The 20,181-nt window shown below is 35.4% G+C and overlaps 1 protein-coding gene across 1 annotated transcript in view; it reads right to left on the bottom strand.

Annotated features, from left to right (window-relative positions):
* CFAP47 (cilia and flagella associated protein 47) overlaps positions 1–20,181 on the bottom strand; it is a 343,220-nt gene that overhangs the window by 54,502 nt on the left and 268,537 nt on the right. The window contains exon 57 of the mRNA XM_040584179.1: positions 18,742–18,837. Coding sequence (XP_040440113.1) covers positions 18,742–18,837 — 96 coding nt within the window. The remainder of the gene's footprint in view (positions 1–18,741; positions 18,838–20,181) is intronic.

The raw sequence follows: 20,181 nt of genomic DNA, 5'->3' as shown, positions 1-20,181 counted from the left end.
AGAATCCCTCTTCAAAAGTAACTTTTGCCCATTAATTCGACTTGTGTGATAAATCTATGTGTCATAGTAGATCTCTTAAGTGACAGAATCCACAGTATACTACATGTATTTCATAGCTAAAAAGTTCCCGTTGTAGGACTATTGTTTCTACTAGAGAGAACGCTTCTGTAGCCCAGTAAATATGGTTTCTTTCCATTACTATTAAAAGACTTTTTAGTGGTCTTACAAAGCAGGGCCTCAGGATTTGATTGACATTTGTCTTAGTATAAGTTGTTATTAGCTTCTTTTATTTATGATAGCAATTGTTTAGCAGTTAGGTTTGGTTTAGGATATTTTGATTTTAGAGAGATATGAGTAAAAAACTGTGCAGCCTGAATTATCTATGATACTAGAATAAAAAATGGTTTGCAAGAGTCCAAACACAGGATGGTATCAGACACCCAAAACCGTAAACACAAATCACAATGGTCACTACAGGAATGCAATCTTGTTAAATCAGTTTAGATAAAGCAAAGAATAGAAAATGGAATAATTGAGAACCACTAAAGAGAAAGTTCATTTATGCAGACTGAGTTAAGATAATTCATAAAAATAAATCCAGCCATATCCCCAAACTGTTGAGGAATGAACACTTTACTAGCCCTCCAAGCAAAGAAGGTGGGGCATTGACAGATCTCTGACATCCCCATCCCACCTCTGCACCTGGGGAGGACTGATGCTGTCAAGCTTAAGACCCAGAGGGACACCAGAAGGATGAGCACTGAACCAGAAAAAAAAAAAAAAAAAAGTAGATAATAGGAAAGTTTTTCTGTGTAACAAAATAACAGAAACTTTTCTTTATTATTGTTGACTCTGAATGGTAGTAGTATTGTAACCAGACTAAAAAAAAAAATATATTAGCCTATCAAATGAGACAGACAAGAATTTTTTTGCTCTAATTATGTACCCTTTTGCCCACTGTCTTTTGTGTGCAACATCCTAAAGCTCAACATATGGCAATGCCAGCCTCAATGTTAACCCCTGAAACGCCTTAGCAGATAATCTCTATGGTCAAACATTCTGAAGAAATTAGCTACATCTATTAGTCAACCTGAAAATACAGGAAATTGGGCTTAAATGACAATATAAGATCAAGCTCTTATACACAAAGCAGAAAAGCAAATAAAATACAAAAGAAAATTCTAGATTACTTGCATTTCACTCAAAATCCCTAGGCAGAACAAGTTTTTTTAGACCTGGGGGTTCAGTCTTTACAAGAACTATTCTAAAAGCTGTCCCCTTAACCAAAACATTTCTCCTACTCACAGCTTTGCAGATCTAATTTCTTTGTCCTTATCCTTATAGGTAAAATATTCAAAGGTTAGCCAGAATATTGCTGCAATGTAACTGAAGTATTTGGCTTTTGGCTAGGAACTGATATCTTCAGAGAATATCCTCAAGACTTGAGACTTCTATTGCCTTCAAGTTACTTCTCTCTCCAGAAGTTCTGTTTCACAATTTTGAGTAGTTTATTTCTCTCAGCAAAATAAACTTTTAAAAGCCTTTGTTCTACTGTGGTTTATATGCTACACATATAAAGTTAATACCAGCTGCAATACAGTTCTGTTTGTTGGTTTGGTTTTAGATGTATTATGGACTTTCCACACAAATAGCATATGATGTGTTAACAACAACAGCAATAGATAACTTTGTACTTAATCTAAGCAGTCTTCTCTTCCTTATGCTAGCTATGAGTTCAATGTATTTCTTGTGGCACAATGCAAGTAAAAAAGAAAAAAATAAAATCACGTACTTTGAAAAGAAGGTTTCAGGAGTCAATCCATAAAACTTTATATTGGAAAGGAAAATCCCTCAGAGAAGTCAAAGAACCGTAATTTCTTCTACATTTATTAGCAAGTTATTTGGATTACTTCCTTGTTTCAGGAGAAAATTAAGTCAAATAATGGCCTGGGTGTCATTGCTGTTGGATTTTATTATAGTTTCAGGAGTAAGCACTGATTTAACTGCAGCAGCTTCAGAGGCCAGCAATCATATGTCCAGGATGACAATTTAAAGAATACACCTTACATTCTGTTATCATTGTCATGCAAAACCTGCTCCAGAGATTATCAAACTATCACAGAACACTATTTTGCTCCTAAAGGAAGTAAATAAAACCCCAAACTATCAGCAATATCCTTTAGCAAGAAACTGTGTTGAGCTGTCAAGTGCCTTCTCAGAGACATATTGGATTTTTATGGCCAAAGTGGTAATTCACACCGACTTGTTCTTTTTTATAACAAGCAATGTTTTCTGACAGAACCCATACATACTGTACTTGTCTTAGCTCCATAGGTCTCAAACTACAAAATAACATATTTTTCAAACTCTGAAAATTCTCATGTCTACACAATATCATTTTTTATTGTCAGTGTGGTCTCACATGCTATTTATGCACATCTGTGCTACTGTCATTATTCCATGTAAGGACACATCAGTCTAGATATATCTTCAGGAATATTTTAACCCCACTGCAAAGATCTTGGATCAGCTAACGTGGCACACAGCTACTCACCTGCCAGACTTGGTTATCGATAGAGAACATATTTAAATTTTATTAAGACTTCATTAAAGTCTCATAATATTTTATCCCCAGAACTCTTGTGGTTAATATGATATTTATTAAAATTTTCCTGGTTTCCTGAGGGGTAGTCGAAATGTGTCATGAGTCTGCAGCCATAAAGACAATCAGCAGTTCTTGGTTGGGGATGGTCCATTGCTTCCTGTTGTGTGTGAACAATTTTAAAATCAACTCTGTAGTCCTCATTTAGAGCAAATTTTAGTCAGTATTCCAAAAATCCGATAAATATATAATTTGGTGGCTGGTGGCCTCTTAAATTCAGAGAGGAATATATAGGGAGAGGCTTGGGGACCTCCAGCAAAACAAAAGGACAAAATGCTTAGAAGCAGACATCTAGGAAATCAACTGGACTGGAAAGTCTTGCTACGGTAAGAGACAAAAAGAATCAGATAAAGTCCCCCAGTGAAGAGAGAGAAGATGCTACTAAAAGTGGGAATTGCTGTTAAAATATTCTGGCAGGGATTAAGGACCTAAATTATTTGACAGTGTCAGGATGATTCTGAATTGTACTGACACAGAAGATGGGCTCTGGATGACTCAATGGCAAACAGCGTTTCTGAACAGAGGTGGTTGCTGCAGATGCTGTACATCTGTGTGAATCCCGAAATGGAAATCACATGTAATCCACAACTCAGGAGGCAAGATGACTACCAACAGCAACACTTTCACATGAAATACAAAAGAAATGTCTACAACTTAGCTTTTACTTATTTTTAGCTCCTACTAACAGACAAGTCATTTTTCTTTTGATTCAAGAAAGGAAGAAAACAGATCATCATTGCTGATTTTTTAAAAAAACTTAGTTAAAATACAGTAGTGGATAAAACTACATTAAAACAATACCTTTCTGGAATAGGAAGGAGACGTTTTAGGTCAGTAACTGTCACTGACAATAACTTGTGGTGAGATAACTGGGAATGAAAATTTTCATGTAAGTGACTTAAATCAGTTAGGATTATCTATCTTAAATCTGTCAAAACAAGAAGAACCCAGCCTTCAAATCTAAGATATTTTCTTTTTCCATATGATTGAGTACAGTCTCTAAAGCAGCTCAAGGCATAAGTGATTTGCAGTGAAATGTTGAACAAATGTAGGGACAAAAGCTTTTTTCCAATAGCTTTTTGTCATAGGTGTCAACTGAAGAAAAGGTGGAGGAAAAAATCCTTGTGTATAAAGATGACAGTGAACAGATTTCCACAAACTGACATTTGGTATAAACTTAAAGGATAAAAAAAAAAATGAAAATGTTTCTTTTCTGATGTATGGCATCAAGGTGTTGAAGAAAACCTCGGAAAAGATTTTTTTTTAAAAAAATCCTACAATCTATAGCTTTTTCTGAGGGAATATATTGGATGTCCAAATTTAATTTCATTATTAGGCATCTTCCTTTTGTGTAAAGAGTAATGACAATAAAACTTAAAAGTAAATGGTGATTATTTAAAGGCAACAGATTGCAATGGCTCTGCGTAAAGAAAAGAAAGCTTGTACAGTCCATATCTATTGACAGTACTTGATTTCTGCCCCTGTTTTCATCCTGAAGTAGTAAAAGGATAAGCAAAATAATATAATGCAAATTCTGTAAATGTTTACTCAGAAATTTCAAAGTATTTTTTGCCACATTTTGATTGACCCAATGCAAGCAAGTTTAAAAAATGTTTACTTTTCCAGAACTCTGCAGAGATTTTTCTCATTTCTTCACATTTCAGTCATTGTGATCACTCAACGACCTAAATACACAGGATTTCTCAGAACTTGTTTGAAAAATCAAGGTTCAGTCATAATAACTCTTCTTGAACAAAGGAATTTAAATAGAAAACACACATCCACCTGATCCAAAATTTGCCAGCGATGGTGAGTCCTCCACATTTATTTGTCAGCTGTTCTGAAAGTTGATTGAGCTCATTGTTAAAAACATGTTTCATTTTGCATTTGGCTACTGAATAACAATGACCTGGTTTCAGTCCCTGCTTTTTCCTGTGAGACTGAAGACTTAATTACCAACATTCTAGTGAGCTAGAAAAATGAATCACCATCAAAGTTCTCTTTGGTCAGCTAAATAATCTTGTATCACTGAATCTCTCACTCTCATTTTGAATCATTTAAACATGCTTGTATTGCAAAGATGAACACCTGCAGAAGGCAACACAGGGTAACTAACAAGGCATACCAGATAGAGGGATTTTATAACTAAATACACTTTAAGAAGTTTGGAAAAAAAAACTGTATTTCTCTAATCAATAACAGGCGGAGGTACCAAAAAGTAGGGGAAAAGACATTTCCACTGAATTTAGAGTTGGGAGAATTAGGAAAATCTGTGGATCCCAGAAATAAAAATAACACAAAAATTCGTTCTTGATTTGGAAAAGGGACAAATCAATGAGAATAAAAGACTAATAGGACACAGCTGGTTATTTTATACTTGAAGAGATGTAAAGCAAGCTGGAAAGATAAGGATCATCCAAAGTTTCCTCAACAGCTACTGTCATGCTATTATATTGAGTATTGTGCTCTTGCACTATTGTGTGATAAAAATTAATTGTTTGTTTGTGCATGTAGAAAACTTAATGTTTTATTCATACAGGTCTGAATAGCAGTTCTATTCAACAATCAACTTATTTGCCTATTTAATAGAAAAGAGAAAATTGTATACACTGGCTAGAAAAAACAGAATTGTAGCAGGCTCTAACAGGACTGCATACAATTCTGCTTGTGGTTTCTGCTGGTTGTCTGTAGCAGAGGTAATAAAAATGGCAGTAAATATCAGGGATTAGCTTACATTATCAGTATTCATTGTGGAAAAAGGCAGTGTTACCTGCAATTAATAGATATTAATATATATGGGTTATTAACCTTTGTTTTATCTAAATATTGATATGAAGGAGAAAATTATTTAAGTTATAAGTGATTTTCATTGCTTGTGAAGCAATCGGATTAAAGACAATTCAACATCAAAAGTTGTTGCAATACTGTAGTTTTCAGTATACAAAACAAGGATATTTAATATTAACATTCTTATAAAATAAGCAGGCAAACAAGGCACTCACAAAATGTTATTTGCCTTTAATAAGTTCATCTACTACAAAAAACTCACATATGTTTAAACAGGAATTTAATTGTTCCAATTTACAGATAAAAGAAACTGAGTCAAATCAGGAGGTTTCATGGACTTCCTGATGGATGCATGGACTAGTTTGCATTCTAAGTCTCCTTTTGGACTTTGCATGAAAATTGTTTTCCAAATGCTTCACCAAACAACTATGAGAAAAGAGGATTTGCTTACCTTTCAAGCCTCTAGGTTTTATTCTGAAACACTCACGGCTTTAGTATGGGAAAAATTTAGTACACTTCCACCTCTGTTTCTCTGGGTTAAAATGAATACAATGTTAAATACCTTCCCTCAAGTAAGTGGAGATTTGTGGAAATGAAATCATGAAGTACCTTAACAATGTGTGATGGTGGGAAGTACTTCAGTATCAGCGCACTTTCATTACCTACTTAAATTTTAAACGTTATAACTATTTTTGCAAATACAGGTTTTACCTAAAATAGCATGTTAACTAGTATCAGAAGTGTCAAATCCTTGGGCATATAGAACTGCAGGGTAAAATAAATGTCCTAGAAGGAAGAGTCCCAGAAAGTCAAATACTCTTCAAACTTTGCTCTCATGGGCCTTTAAACATGTGGTCATCTCAAAAGATACCATTAACATGCAAAAGATAAGTTCAATTTCCCTCCATTCAGCAGAAGATGATACTAGACTGAGTGACTATGAATGCAATAAAGCATCTTATGCATGTTAACATAAATTCTGATGTCCAATGAAGAATTTTGTGTTGCATGCTTCAATGGTTGTGAGATATTACTCTTCATAATAGTAAAGGTCATGATTCAAACACTTTTCATCTATTTGTAACATAAATCTTTGTTCTGCATTTTCCTAAGAATATCCAAATTATTTCCTATACTTCATATCAAAATCCCCTCTGATGGTTTATATACTACGATTTATGAGCATGATAAGCATCACATTAAAACAGAGGCAAAGACTGAGTTACTGTTAAAGCACATCCTCCTCTTTCACACACGGCAAACATAGCCATAGTGCCCACATTCTTTTTTTCCTGGGTTGGTTTGGGTTTTGAGTTGTTGTTTTTTAGCTTGGTATAACTGATGTATTAAAACAAGTATTTCTTAAACCAAAATATTATTGTAAGATGCAAGACTGTTACTAACATTAATGATTGAAGGCAACAACCTGATCTTCCTGTAAACAGGAAGGGTTTCAGCATAAATATTATGAAAGCTGAAAATAAGGTCCTGTATGTATCATAAAGGGTAGAATAGAAAGATAGATCAATTTTTACTGAGACTTATATGAAGAGGAGAGAGGTATTAGGTGATATCCATTCTTTTTGCAAATACATTCAGGCAGGTACAATCCCAGTGGCTTTATAAAACTAGAATAGGTACTGCCTAATCATTCAGGCTTTGTGACAGAAAAGTAAATCAGGGAATCCAATTCCCCCTGGTAACTGACAGATATCAATTTTTTATGAGAATGTGAATAATTTATTCTCTGTCCCATAAAAATATTTTAATAATTTTTTAATCTTAGTATAAGTATGAAACAATATCTAGAGAAGGGAATTAAAACAGCAGAGTATGAAGTATATGATGTTCAGTTTAATTAAATTACTTCTCTCCTACAGAGAACAGTTTTAAAGATCCCATCTGTGAAGAGCTGGGACTATAGTATTATTGATCCAGGCTAGATTTTGTGAACAAGGAGAAATAAAGTTTTGAGGTGAACATATAGATATTGGCATACTAAGTATTTATCAAAAGAATTAAACACACAAATAATACCACTTCTATTCATACCACAGCAACTAGAATACATGCCTAACATACATATTTACATTTCATGTAATTTCAGTGCAACCAAAGCAGATGTTTAAATTTAAATTCTCTGCTATTTAGGGATTGTCTTACATACCTGAAATTAAACATACTCAGATATACTACTGAATCAAGAACTTCCTCCATCAGTCAGAACTGAACAAACAAAATACATCTTTCCCTATCATGAATGATTTGTCTGACTTCTGAATGCAATTGTTAGCATCTAGTGTTCCAATAAATCACATGCCCTACCACAGACCCAAACATATTAAAATGTGTACAAAACTTACGTAATGTCTAGCAGTGAGAACAAGAGGAGGGAAGAGAAAGATCAAAGTGGATGCGGGAGGAACATGCACAGGAGAATAAAGGTAAAGATAAAAGATGCAAGTCATGTAAGCAGGAGCTGGCCAGTAAAGCTGTCTCATGCCTCAGGCTTGATTATTACCCTATACTTCTATTAAAGACTATGCACTTACACTCCCTGTCCTGAGCTTCCGTCAGTTGGCCACTAGGAAAGTTCAAACTGAACTAGCTAGCAAGTTGGATGAGTCCTGAATGCCAGCTACTGAAAAGAATAAGCCTAAGATCAGTCATTGGAGAGAACAGTGTTTTGCATGGGTGGCTGGGTATCAGGTGCTCCCTAATATCAAGTCACACTAGCCAGCAAGTAGCAGGAGGCCAGCATCTGGAAAGACCCATGGTCAGGACTAGTGACCGGGTAAAGCTGAGTATGCATACAGGACAGATCTAAATCTGTGTTGGTATTCAAGAGACCAGCAGACATGCATGTATATGTGAGCTGAGCGAGTGAATGTATGTCTGTGTTCTGCGAGTGAACTTTGAGCTGGACTAGCCTGCAAGTAGGAGTACAGCAGCATCCAGAAAGACCTAAGGTCTGAGCCAGTGACTGGTTAAGGAGCCTAGAAACCAGACACAGGTATTGGAGAAACTTAAAAGTCTATAGTATTTAAAAGATCTGGGAGTGTGATAGTGCATCAACACATTGAAGATGTGCACATGTACTTTCAGCACAGTTCAATCCTAATCAGCCAAACAGCAGCAACTGCACCACGCTGCCCGTGCTGTTCATATTTACATGAATGCTAATTGCTTTTATGGGTGTGCTGGTAAAGGCACTGATCTCTGTGTTGATCTTGTGGTTGGCTGTGTTTGTGCTCTGTGTTTGTCTGCTGGTCTGTCTGCAGAAGCAGCTGCTCAGCCTAGCTGCTGGATGGGCACGAGAAGCCCCTGGCTTGAATTTGGCTCCAGCAGAAGGGGAAAGAGAACTGTTGGTGGTCCCGAAGTCCACTGAATTCTTACCTCTCACACTCTGAGGTTCATGTTGGTTTTAGGCATGCTAAGCCTTTCACTGCATCATAGACCCTCTTAAATGTTAAACTTCCTTATTCAGCAAGATTTTTTCTGCTGCTGGCAACAGTTTTGGATCTAGCTACACATATGCTGCTAAACCAAAGCCCAGCAAACACTGACTCCACCAAGTAGAAATACATACCTGCATGCCCAGCACACCCTGACAGCTTTCCTAACCAATTCAAACAACTAGCCGTGAGGACTTTGTGACTAAACAAAACCCAGAAAAAAATAACTGCTTTTCCTTTCTATTCTTTGCTGACCAAAATTCAGATTGAGTTTTTATGTAATTCCAGCTGGAAATTTTCAGAAAGCAAAAGAATATATATCTATTGAAGGGCTGAAGAACTACAAATATAGAAAATAGACAAAAGAATTCATAGAGCTCTGGAAAATGTGCAGAAGCACAGTTAATTGTTTGGTAGGATAATTAGGGAATGATTTGATTGTGTGAGACTTGTGCAATTGTGTTTTATACAAATACAAGATAAAAAAAGAGGTGCTCCTGTGAAATGTACCAGGGTCTGTGCTACATTACACTAAATTCCACATCCTTGCTGTTCACAGTCCCTTAATATAGCAGTTACACAGAGTACCAAGGGTTTGCAAAAAAGTCTTATAGTGTCTTTGAAATACTTGTGCCCAGTGAATCCTCACACTGGCACTGGAGCCTAGACTTCTAAGAACATGTGATGCTATTTCAGATGAGAAAAAAAAAGGGTCAGAGCAGGGATCATCATACTGAAGTAGATACATAAAAAGCTTAATACTTGGGAAATAAAACTTTTTCAATGAAGCTGAAATACACTGCTGCTCCTGCAGGACAGTTAAATTAAATTCTGATTAAGAAAAATCTTAAGGGTACACTGACTTTAAAGCATAAGCAACTATATTGAGAAGAATCCTGTTACCACTGTGGATAAAAATTGTTGCTTAGCTACTGTATGCATACTGTATACAGAATTTTACTTTCCCCTAGCTTTTGTCTTATATTTGAGACCCATTCTTCATTGACCAAAAAAACCCAAAACAAACAAACAAAAAATTTACAAAAAATTTCTAGAAAAAATTAGTATAGAAAAAAAACCTGAACATTATATTAAAAAGTGTAATTATCAAGCATTCTTAAAACATAAAACTTCAAGGTTGAAAGCTCAGTTTCAATACTGCCTTCTAGCATTTATGCTTCAAAATAAAATCTGTGCCCCAGATAGTTACTTTAAGATAAGTTTAAATTGTCTTTTCTCCACTAGACAGAATATAGTAATTAAAATTAAAAAAAAAAAAAGAAATTAAAGTTCAAACCAATAAGCTCTTCTTCCCCTCAACCCCTCAGACCATCAAAGCATCAAATTTTATCATGATCTTCCATCCCCAAAAGTTTGCACACAAAAGGTTCAATTTCATTCCTACACATACCTCCTCATTTTAAAATACAATATGTTAAGGTAATGTTTTCAAGAACTCTGTAATTGTTTGTTTAGGAGAAAAATCTATGTAATGTTCCATCTTTCCAGATATTTTGCTATTGATATCAATATCAGTAAAGTCGGGGTGGGGTGGTTTTTTTATTTCTTTTTTAGTCTTCCATCCACTTTCAGAAAAGTTAGACATAGATCTCCAGCACTCCTTCAATGTTTTGTGGAATTCAACAGCTGGATAGACAAGGAAAGTCAGCTTCGAAACACAAATGAAGACAAGCTACAGCAGACTCAACAGTTGCAGTTCTCAGCTGGGCAATTACTAGCTAGTTTAGGAAAGGGGGGAAACAGTCTTTAGTGTATATTTGGAGTGGAGCATGGAGGTGGAAGAGTCCTGCACAAATGAATTAATGGGAGACAGAAACATGCTGTGATTATTCCAAGAGCAGAATAGAAGACAAAAAATGGATACAAAACAGAAGTCTAGAAAATCAAGGTTCTTTAGTTCTGCTGCTCCAGAAACAACTGATACTGCTGGTAGTTTCCCTTCTGTGCATGTGAGGCTGGAAACAAAAGATTAGTGCAGATAACTTTTTGTAGCAAATTTAGCACTTAAACATAGATTTACTGATTAATTTACAGTACGAAACGAATCTGTGCCTCTGGAGTTCTCACTGGGTTTATTACCTAAACAGGTGAAGACTAGAAAGAAAAGGGGAAGGGAGGAAGTAAGAAGCTCTGTCTTATTCAAGGACACATTCTGGCTCCATCTTGATCATTCCTAGCTGTCCTCAAATAGATTAGCTGCAATCTGCTATTCTAAGTCAGAATTAATCATCATTTCATTTTCTAGCTCTATTGAAATTAAAGGAGATAAATTCTTATCAAGTTTTAAAACAAAGCAGATATTTTTAAATAGAGAAATAGGCTAAGATAATGTGAAATAACAGCCCCCTTCCGAGGCTGATTTGCATAGTTTAAATGCTCTGAAGTGCTATACCCTAGATGTTCAGTAAGAAATTCTGAGATTCTGATGAAACCTACTGCACGGTCTAGCTTAAATCTGAGGCAATTATAACTTGGAAATCTGTTTTCCATGATAAATCCACATGGGAAGCTTTATGTGAATTTGCATGAGACTATGCAAAAGATGGGTTTCTGATGTCTTCCCTTCTTTTATTTACAACCTGAATATCTTTTTTCCTCTCTTTCCTTTTGCAACATCAGGAAAGCCTGCTGAAGTACATAAATAATTTCCTTATATAGTCAATGGGACGTACAGTTCTACTCCTTTAATTCAAGATATTGTTTTTAAAAGAACAGTAAAAGGGACTTTCTGCTCATTCTTATAGTGCTGCCTTTCACTTCATTAACTTTAAGTTATTTCAGTAAAATACTTGCCTGGATTTGCAAAGACTCATAAAGTTATGTCCACACCACATATTGTTTAAAAAAGTAACACTCAAAGGTAAAGAGAGCGTATGTTAACAGACCCTATAAATATATGTAGAATATGGCCTGAAGACATTCCAGAAAAGTACTAATAAGTAATTTTTTTTAAGTGTTATTGTTCATTGTATTAGAATATTTCATGTTTTGATGTACCAGTATACCAAGCACACCTGTTTCAGTGCTGAAAAGCGTATCATTCATTAACACCATTAATTCCCACTGCCTTTAACTAGGCTTTCCTGTAAGAGTATGCTTGAATACAGATTCCCTCAACTATTCATTCACATGGACGGTTTGCAGGAGTGCCTTCAAACCTGACACAAAACCATCCTTACTGATCACTGATTTTCTAATTGTGAAGAGTCTTAGGTGTGCTGTGGCATCAGAGATTTCTCCAAGGTTTCCCATGTTGACAGTAGAGACAACCCACACCCAGGAATGCCACCAGCTGGAAGGTATTGACTGTCAGCATATCTCTCTGGAGATAAATATGGCTTAGACTGCATCACTTGTGTTGCCATGTCATGTCCCAATACTGACACCCTCTTTAAAAGTGCATGCTTCTCTGTCAGCTACAACATGAGACCACCACTCTTTTATAATGGTTTAACCTGGGTGAGAGAGGTAAGCCAGGGTGATTCAGCACTAAGGAAACAGTAATGTACATGCAGTAGGACGGGGTCCCCCCGCCTTCCCTTCTGCTGGAAACTTCACAAAGCAAATCTGCATCTCTACAAGCTTCTGAGTGCCATGATAGCACTCCAGAGACAACAGAACAAGGGAAAAAACACTAGCTGAAGGCTTAAACAAGGTAACAGTCATACAGATAGGCCAAAGATGGCCAAGAAGGAAAGTCATTCTTTCCTGCACACACTGTGCTCAAGAGGGCTGCTATTTTGTGGTGAGCATAAACAACAATTTCTTCAAAAGCATATGTAATTTAATGTAATATCTTCACAGTAGCCGTTCAGCTGCCTGTGATGCAAAGCCTAATTAGGTGCAGCACAGCACCACGATTTTGGATTGATTTTACTGAGAAAATTGGTAAGGTGTGAGAAAACACCTAAGCCTTGCAAGATGAGAAAGGTAAAAAAATAAACACAACGCTAGTAGCAGCTCAAGGACTCAGTAAGAAACTACTGACATGAAAAGATAAAATAACTCTATGAAAAAAAAAGCAAAGAATCAGAAGATGGCAATTCAGCAACATCATGGATCAACCCATTTTTAGAAGCTGTAGAGGCTTGCCATCCCCAAATGACTGATGGCAACCTGGGAAGCACAGATACATCCTGTGTCTCACTGGGAATACTGACCATATTAACACCTCAGCCCAGCAGCATGCGAGTCCTAGTTATATACACATGCATTAGCCAATAAAACAAAGGTTTAGATTCTAAAATCACAAAAATCCTGCTTGCAAAGTCTTTTTGTGCACAGCAAAATACACCCACACCAAAAATGATCCAGTGAGGAATGAATCTCATAACCCCAAGGTGGAGGACAGGTAAGTGTCTCACTCAAAGAATTTCAATGACAATGGCATCACAGTATTCTCACGAAGCTCCTGCTTGACAGACCACCAACTCTATGGGACTTCCATCAGTCAGGGACAATCCATCAATCTACAATGGGATATGACCTGTCAGTAAACTTTTGTCTGACAGACTGAGGACATGCTGAGGACACATGGCCCGTAAATTTTTCTGCTACGTATCCAACAACCAGTAACTCTCCAACTAAAGGCAGTCTGCAACCAGCCAGTCACTGTCCTAAGCTAAACCTGCCTTTGTGCACTGAATTGATCCAGGAGTTAATCCTGGACCTGCTTCCAGGAAGCCAGCCCTAACAGCATCTCAGGAGCAGGAACAGAAGAAGCAGCAGGGTAAAAAATGTGGACACTGAAAGGCAAAACTTGACCTTCTAAATTCTGCCCTTTCCCAAGAAAGAGAGACAGTAGAGTAGAAAGAAAAGATTAGTTGCAGTTCCGTGAGCTGAATGTGCCTGCAGTTTGAGGAACAGTGCCAGTAGGAACTACTGATGGCTAACTTCAGAAGACTGTCTGCCAGCTCCTTGCCTTCGTTCCTTTCTGACCTAATTCCTTCTCCATCTACGATGAAACCAACCTACCAGCCCTACGGTCCTAGACATGAAGAGTCAGACTGATGCCTGACACCTGCCTGCAAAGCCTTCTGCATAAATCGTACCCAGTCTTGAAACAGTCAATGTACCCATGACATAGCATGTTGTAGAGCTATTTGGTCAGTAAAAGGGCCAGCAGGGGAGGAGAAAACTCACACCCACAATCTCAACCATAAGTTTAAGAGCAGCCCAGGTTCAAGTCAAACTGCTTTACCTAATTTTACAAAATTTTCATATTGTTTTCTTAAATTAGGTGCTCAAATTCAGTATTGTTTATTGTGGCCACTACACAATAAGAATGTCATCTCTCTATATCTAACTTCAAAATATTCTTCACAAATAAATCCAGACTAGATGTTATTTACTCTATCTAGAAGATGTTCATGAAAATCTAAATCAAGAATCATGAACTTTGTGTTTCCGTATGCTAGCATCTGCACCACGGGCATTACAGAGGTCACTCTCACTAACAGAGACAGCTTTTGACTTGATAGTAGGCTGTATACCCCCTGAATGAATTTTGTGTAGCACAAGTAATGAATGTGCCAGTTTGTGAACTACTTATGTGAATAGTACATCCGTTGAACAGTTTTGCTCAAAAAAGTGAAACTTGATAGTTTTGAAAGGTTAACATTCGGGGAAGACAATAACATTTATGAAAGAAAATCAAAACTAAAGAAAAGTAGCACAAGGTCATCACAGAGAAGGAAGAATTGAATAGATAAAACAGGAAGATAGACTAAGGCAGTTCAAAGAAAATCTGGCGGCTCAATCTTCCAGCATGTCAATGGAACTCTAATTCCTTCACTTTCCCTGTGTAAATGTGTCCCAAAAAGAAGGAAATGTTGAATCTAAAACCCTGAAAAGAAGAAAAAATCTGGTTTTTAAATTAATCTACTAACTTATTTCATTTTTGTTTGCAGTGAGGTCTCAGTATGTGTGTGTATCCTTCTTCTCCAGTGAATTTCATTATTAATAACTGGTTTTGAAGATAAAAATAGGATAGTATCACATAGGTACCTGGTTGTCCAGTTTTCTTATTGCTTGAATGTCCCTTTCCTACAGAACCCATTATATGCATATTCACTACTTTCTGACACAACCTCTGATGTAAATTATGAAGTGGACAGTTATTTCTGCTTGTTGTGAATGACCAAACCATGGTCGCAGAATGCAGTTAAAACATGGAAGAGGAAAAAGAGCTTTTCAAAATAGCCTGCTAGGATGGAGAACTGTTTTTTCACAGCTCTTTTTTTCTAGCTCTCCAAGTCATTCTGTGACAATGTAAGCTTTATAATAGAGACAGAGTCAGACTATTCCTAGGAACTAAGACAATCAGGACGAGCAAGTATGTTAGGTTCAGTGTTTTTCCGTCTTTGAAAGCAATGAGACAAAAAAACAGAATGTGCATGCAGAATGACTGAAAGAAAACAAAAGCAGATGCAAATAAGTAAAGAATTAAAGAGTGAAATCTTGAAATCTAACACTTTAGGGAAATGGCCTGAGGACCTGAACAAAATTTATGCCATTTCGCAAGTGAAATTAATTTCAAAGCCAAATTATCTATAATCATAGTAAACCGTACATAACATAAAAAGTACACTAAAATGCTTTCTCAAAAATATTTTAATAAAATATGAATAATCTATATTAGTATCACAAATTGATTATGAATATGAATAATAAATATGAATACTAGTAGCATGCTTCCAAAGTGCATGCACAGAAATGTAATACCTCAAATATGATTGTCATCACAGTAGTTTAACACTGTATGCAGCTTTTTGGAAAATATCTCCCTAACAGTATATACATTTATTGAATATATTTTATCTTTCCTTTATAAGTGCTTGGGAGAGTTAATAATTACATGTATTTTACACTAAAGCAAAGTTAGAAGGTAAAATTAAATAGCTCATCATAGAGACCTCAGTAAAAAGGGAAAAGAGATGAAGACAGAACAGTTACACGACAGCTTTAAAATATAGAAGTTTCTAAATATAAAACTTGTGTTGAAATGTGGAGAGATGTATCTAAAACACTAGGTTCAGCTAACTGCCCTGTTTACTGTACTTGTTTGATGCTACACCAAGTCAGTCACAACCCAAAGGCTTATTGACAAACTGGAATATCAGCTAAACCATGAAATGCAATGATGGGCAGTTGCAAAATGAGATCACCGATTCAGTATTAGGGCCACATGAAGTAATGCAGCCTGATTTACTGGGAAACAGTACCAAGCAGTCCAGAAGACTTATGTTGTTACTTTGAAGCCAAGGCAGGAAAAAAGTATGGTCTGCTATGAGTAACAATTTCACAGAACAGCTAGTATTTTGGATTTTTTTGTAAAAGTATGCTGAAAAAATGATTCCAAGATTCTCAGCCGATCCCACTATTTCTGAATTTCTCCCTTCGGTTTTTTGTTTTTATTATTATTATTATTTGGTTCCAACACGTTTTCAAAGTATTCTTTCTTCATTATAGGGAATAGTGGTAAAGCAGTAATACCTGCATCTAATCCACACTTCATCTACTGTTAAGTGTAGGGAAATAGAAGTAGAGAGTCCTCCCATAAAAATGATTCTTAACAAGACTCCACTGTCCCTGACTTGTGAAGTGAGACCAGGTGCAAAAAAAAGCATGCATTCACCAGTCTTATGGCCTCCCAACAAGGGAGATTAGGCTGCAGAATCCTCAGAGCAAAAGATTTACATCATGAAAATATTTAAGATATAAAAGAATAAGTAATGGAAAGTACAATTTATAAAGACTGCTTCACTGCTCTAATATTTCTGTCAAGTGATCACTCCGTTAGTTTTACTATAGACATGAATTAGATTGTTTTGGACAGTTCTTCAGTTTGTGTGAAAGAAAGAAATATAATCTCATGACAACAACTACAACTTTTATATATGCCTGTGCAAAATATATATGCAGAAAACGATATGATGTCCAGACCAATCCTTGCATCTTCTTTTTCCTCTAAATCCTTCTTTCTATATCACCCAGAAATATCGTTGAGGCATATCAAGCTTCAAGGAGAGAAAGCAAAAACAGTTCCTTGCTGGGAACAGTAAGGTCAGGAACATCCTTTACAAAATTAAGGTATGCATGTACATCTTCAGGAAAATTACAGTAGCAAATTTTTGAATGAAATTGAAGAAAAATCACCCTTATTTCATTTTTCTAATTCAGGTCTTTAATTTGAAATAGATACCATTTATTCAAGGAAAATGGTATGTCTTATTCTGATATCTTTATTAAATTGAAACAGACACACATGTATACATTTCTGTGGGATACTAGCAAGGATAATTATTTTCTTTGGTAAATAATACTATATGAATAATTTATTTGTGTGTTTTGAATTTAGAAAGCATATCTGAGAAGTAATCTATAGAAATAAGTATATAGAAAAATATTTAAGTATTCTGTATAAAAACAGAAATCTACCTTTTCCTACACTTCATCAAGAAACAACTTGCAATGGTTAAAATATGCTGATTCCATGGTAATCCAAGCTTTACCATAACAGTAGATAGGTTGAATAAATCAATTGCTATCATATAAAAGTCATAAATAAATTTTGGTAAAATCACAATATTAAAAGCAATCCAGTCCTTTCTTATCCTATGTCATATGTGATGTGACCAGCAATGTCATTTAAAGTTTAATTCAAATAATAAACCCAAATAGTTTACTTTATTCCAGATAATTCAGGTTTATAGTTTCTAGGAAAATTTTCCTAGGAAAAATACAGAAAATAGTAATTTCCAACAGAAAAACTATCTTAGAAAAAAACCCCACAGCTGAATAGATTGGCAAGTCTGAAGAGAAAGATAAGCATATATAGAAGCAAATAATTGTGAAGTCTAATCCATATTGTTTTCTAATAAGTAAATAAGTAAAAAGTAAAAGCAGTTTTAAATGCTTAACTCATTTATTTTTGGAATTTCTTACCCCTTTGTTTTCTCCTTAATTAATCATTCAAACTAGGAAAATTTTATTTTAAAAAGAAATTTTGTAGCAATCACATGTTTTTCCTTTCTGGTACTTCAGATTTTAGAAAGCTGTGACTTGTTGCAGGATAAATTGATAAAATGAGTATTGATAATAGTTTAAATATATTTAAAAGATTAATTTTAAAGTGTATTCATTTGCACTTATTACAAAACCCTAAAATTTCTCATTAAAAAAACCCCAAAACTTTTAAGAAACCTAATTTAATTAAGAATTCAAAAAAATGATGCTTTTTAAACTAGTATTTCATAAATATTTTTATAGTGGTGTTGCTCATCTTGACAGTCCTAAAATACAACTATATTTATTTGCATTTAATCTCTTAATTCAAAGCCTTTCCTAGGAATACATCAAGACTGCATCACTATATGGCTCATTCACTCTTTTTATATCATACTTGCAGCTCGGATTATGAGGTCATGTTGCACCCCTCTTTTTTCTTTTACACATAATCATCACTTTGACATCACACATGACATTTCTGCTTTTATGGTAAGACATTATTTATAAAAGAAATCATATTCCAAAAGTCCAAGAAAATAATTGAAGGGGTGAGGAAAATGTAACTGTCAAAAAATAAATACACACTTCAGAGGAACTTCACTGGATGCATCTCTGATTATTACTGAAGTAAAACAAACAAATTTCATTGACATGGAGCTAATTCTTGTTTCTACAAGGAGCTTGATTTAGCACATCGACTGATGAGATGCATTCATTAAAACACCAAATTTTATGCACAATCTAGATTTCAGGGACCATAAAAGATCACATCTTGTAAAACAAAGTAGAACTAAAGCAATTACATACCTTGTGGTTTTTTAAGCCGAAGACGGAAAACAGATTCCTTACTGGTTGACTTGGATAGGATAGATGCACCAAGACAACAACTGGATTGCTCCTGATCTAAAAATTTTTTTTAAAAAAATCCTCATTTAGAAGTAAAAATTTGAACAATTCCCCTAATAAAACAGTTTCATAGACAGAGGTTTTAAAAAATACATTTTTGAATGGGTGCACATGGGCCTTCCCCCCCCCCCCCCCCCCCCCTTTGCTTAAAGGTTCTCTCAGCACTTTCCTCATTGTGATGAAGAAAACTATAGATATGGAGAGCTTCTTAAATAGAAATAAAATAACACGTCATGAAGAAAACCAAAAGTTTAATGTATTTTCAGTTAAATAACATCTAGATATTACAAAATAAACTACTTTCTATATATATAAAAAAAAAAATCAAATCGGCAAGAAAGCCCACGGTGATATGGAACATGTAAAATAAACCTTGAAAGAGACAGGTTCAGAATCAGCAGTATCTCAAAAGTTGCAAACAAAAATTGCTTTCTTGATGACAAGTTACCGGATCACCTAAAAGATTACTTCACAGAGACAGAAAATCAGACATTATTTTGTTTGCTTCCACTGATTACTGCTAATGTCATGGATAAATGAAGAATGAAATAGGAAAAACTGCTTTGAAGTCCAATTTTATGAACAGGTTTTGGAGCTGTTCAACCACCCAAAGGTGTCTTGCTAAAAGAATTGACACTTGCAGGAAATGCCTCGTATGAAATATATCTAGCTGTTGACTCCAAGAATCTCAGCCCAATAGATAGGCTATCTCTGAATAATACATCATATTAATGGGTAGTAGCACTGACTGATGAACTGTTGAGAGGAAGATATGGTACACAGCAATGCATTAAATAGCCAGGAAAAGACTGTCATTTGGGGTTACAGAACAAAGCTGAAATAAGCAGGAACAGAACAATGAGCAAAGATGTACACGAAGGCAAAGAACAGCTCTCCTGAAAATATCAAGCTTCTTGCTTCTTGTGAGAAGAAAAACAGCCTCAAAATTATTTTATCCCAAGAGCAAAGTTTCGGATTTTGGAAACCACCAGAGAGGTTTAAAATGAAATTTGCAATCTATAGGGAAATAAAGAATTGAAGGGCCCTTTCCAAACATTAAAGGATGGGTGCATAAGAAAAGGCTACATAGCCATTTTAATATCTCAATAAAGCAACTGTATTGCCATCTTTCTTGACCTGAGATATTGCAATGGCAGAAACAAGGCTATTGTGAAAGCTTTCCCTATAATGCTAATTATTCTGAAGGAATTCTTTTCTATTTTTCTGCCTGCGATGCAAAGAAACTGAATATTGTAAATTTCCCCTACTAGTTTTCCAAATTTTAAAGTGTCTGTTATTTATTTTTTCTTTATATCCATCCACATACTTGGCAAAAAAGTA

The sequence above is a fragment of the Falco naumanni genome, chromosome 2 (genome assembly GCF_017639655.2).
Source record: "Falco naumanni isolate bFalNau1 chromosome 2, bFalNau1.pat, whole genome shotgun sequence".
Lineage (NCBI taxonomy): Eukaryota > Metazoa > Chordata > Aves > Falconiformes > Falconidae > Falco > Falco naumanni.
Note: the sequence above shows the minus strand (reverse complement) of the source record. Positions and strands in the feature narration are given on the sequence as shown.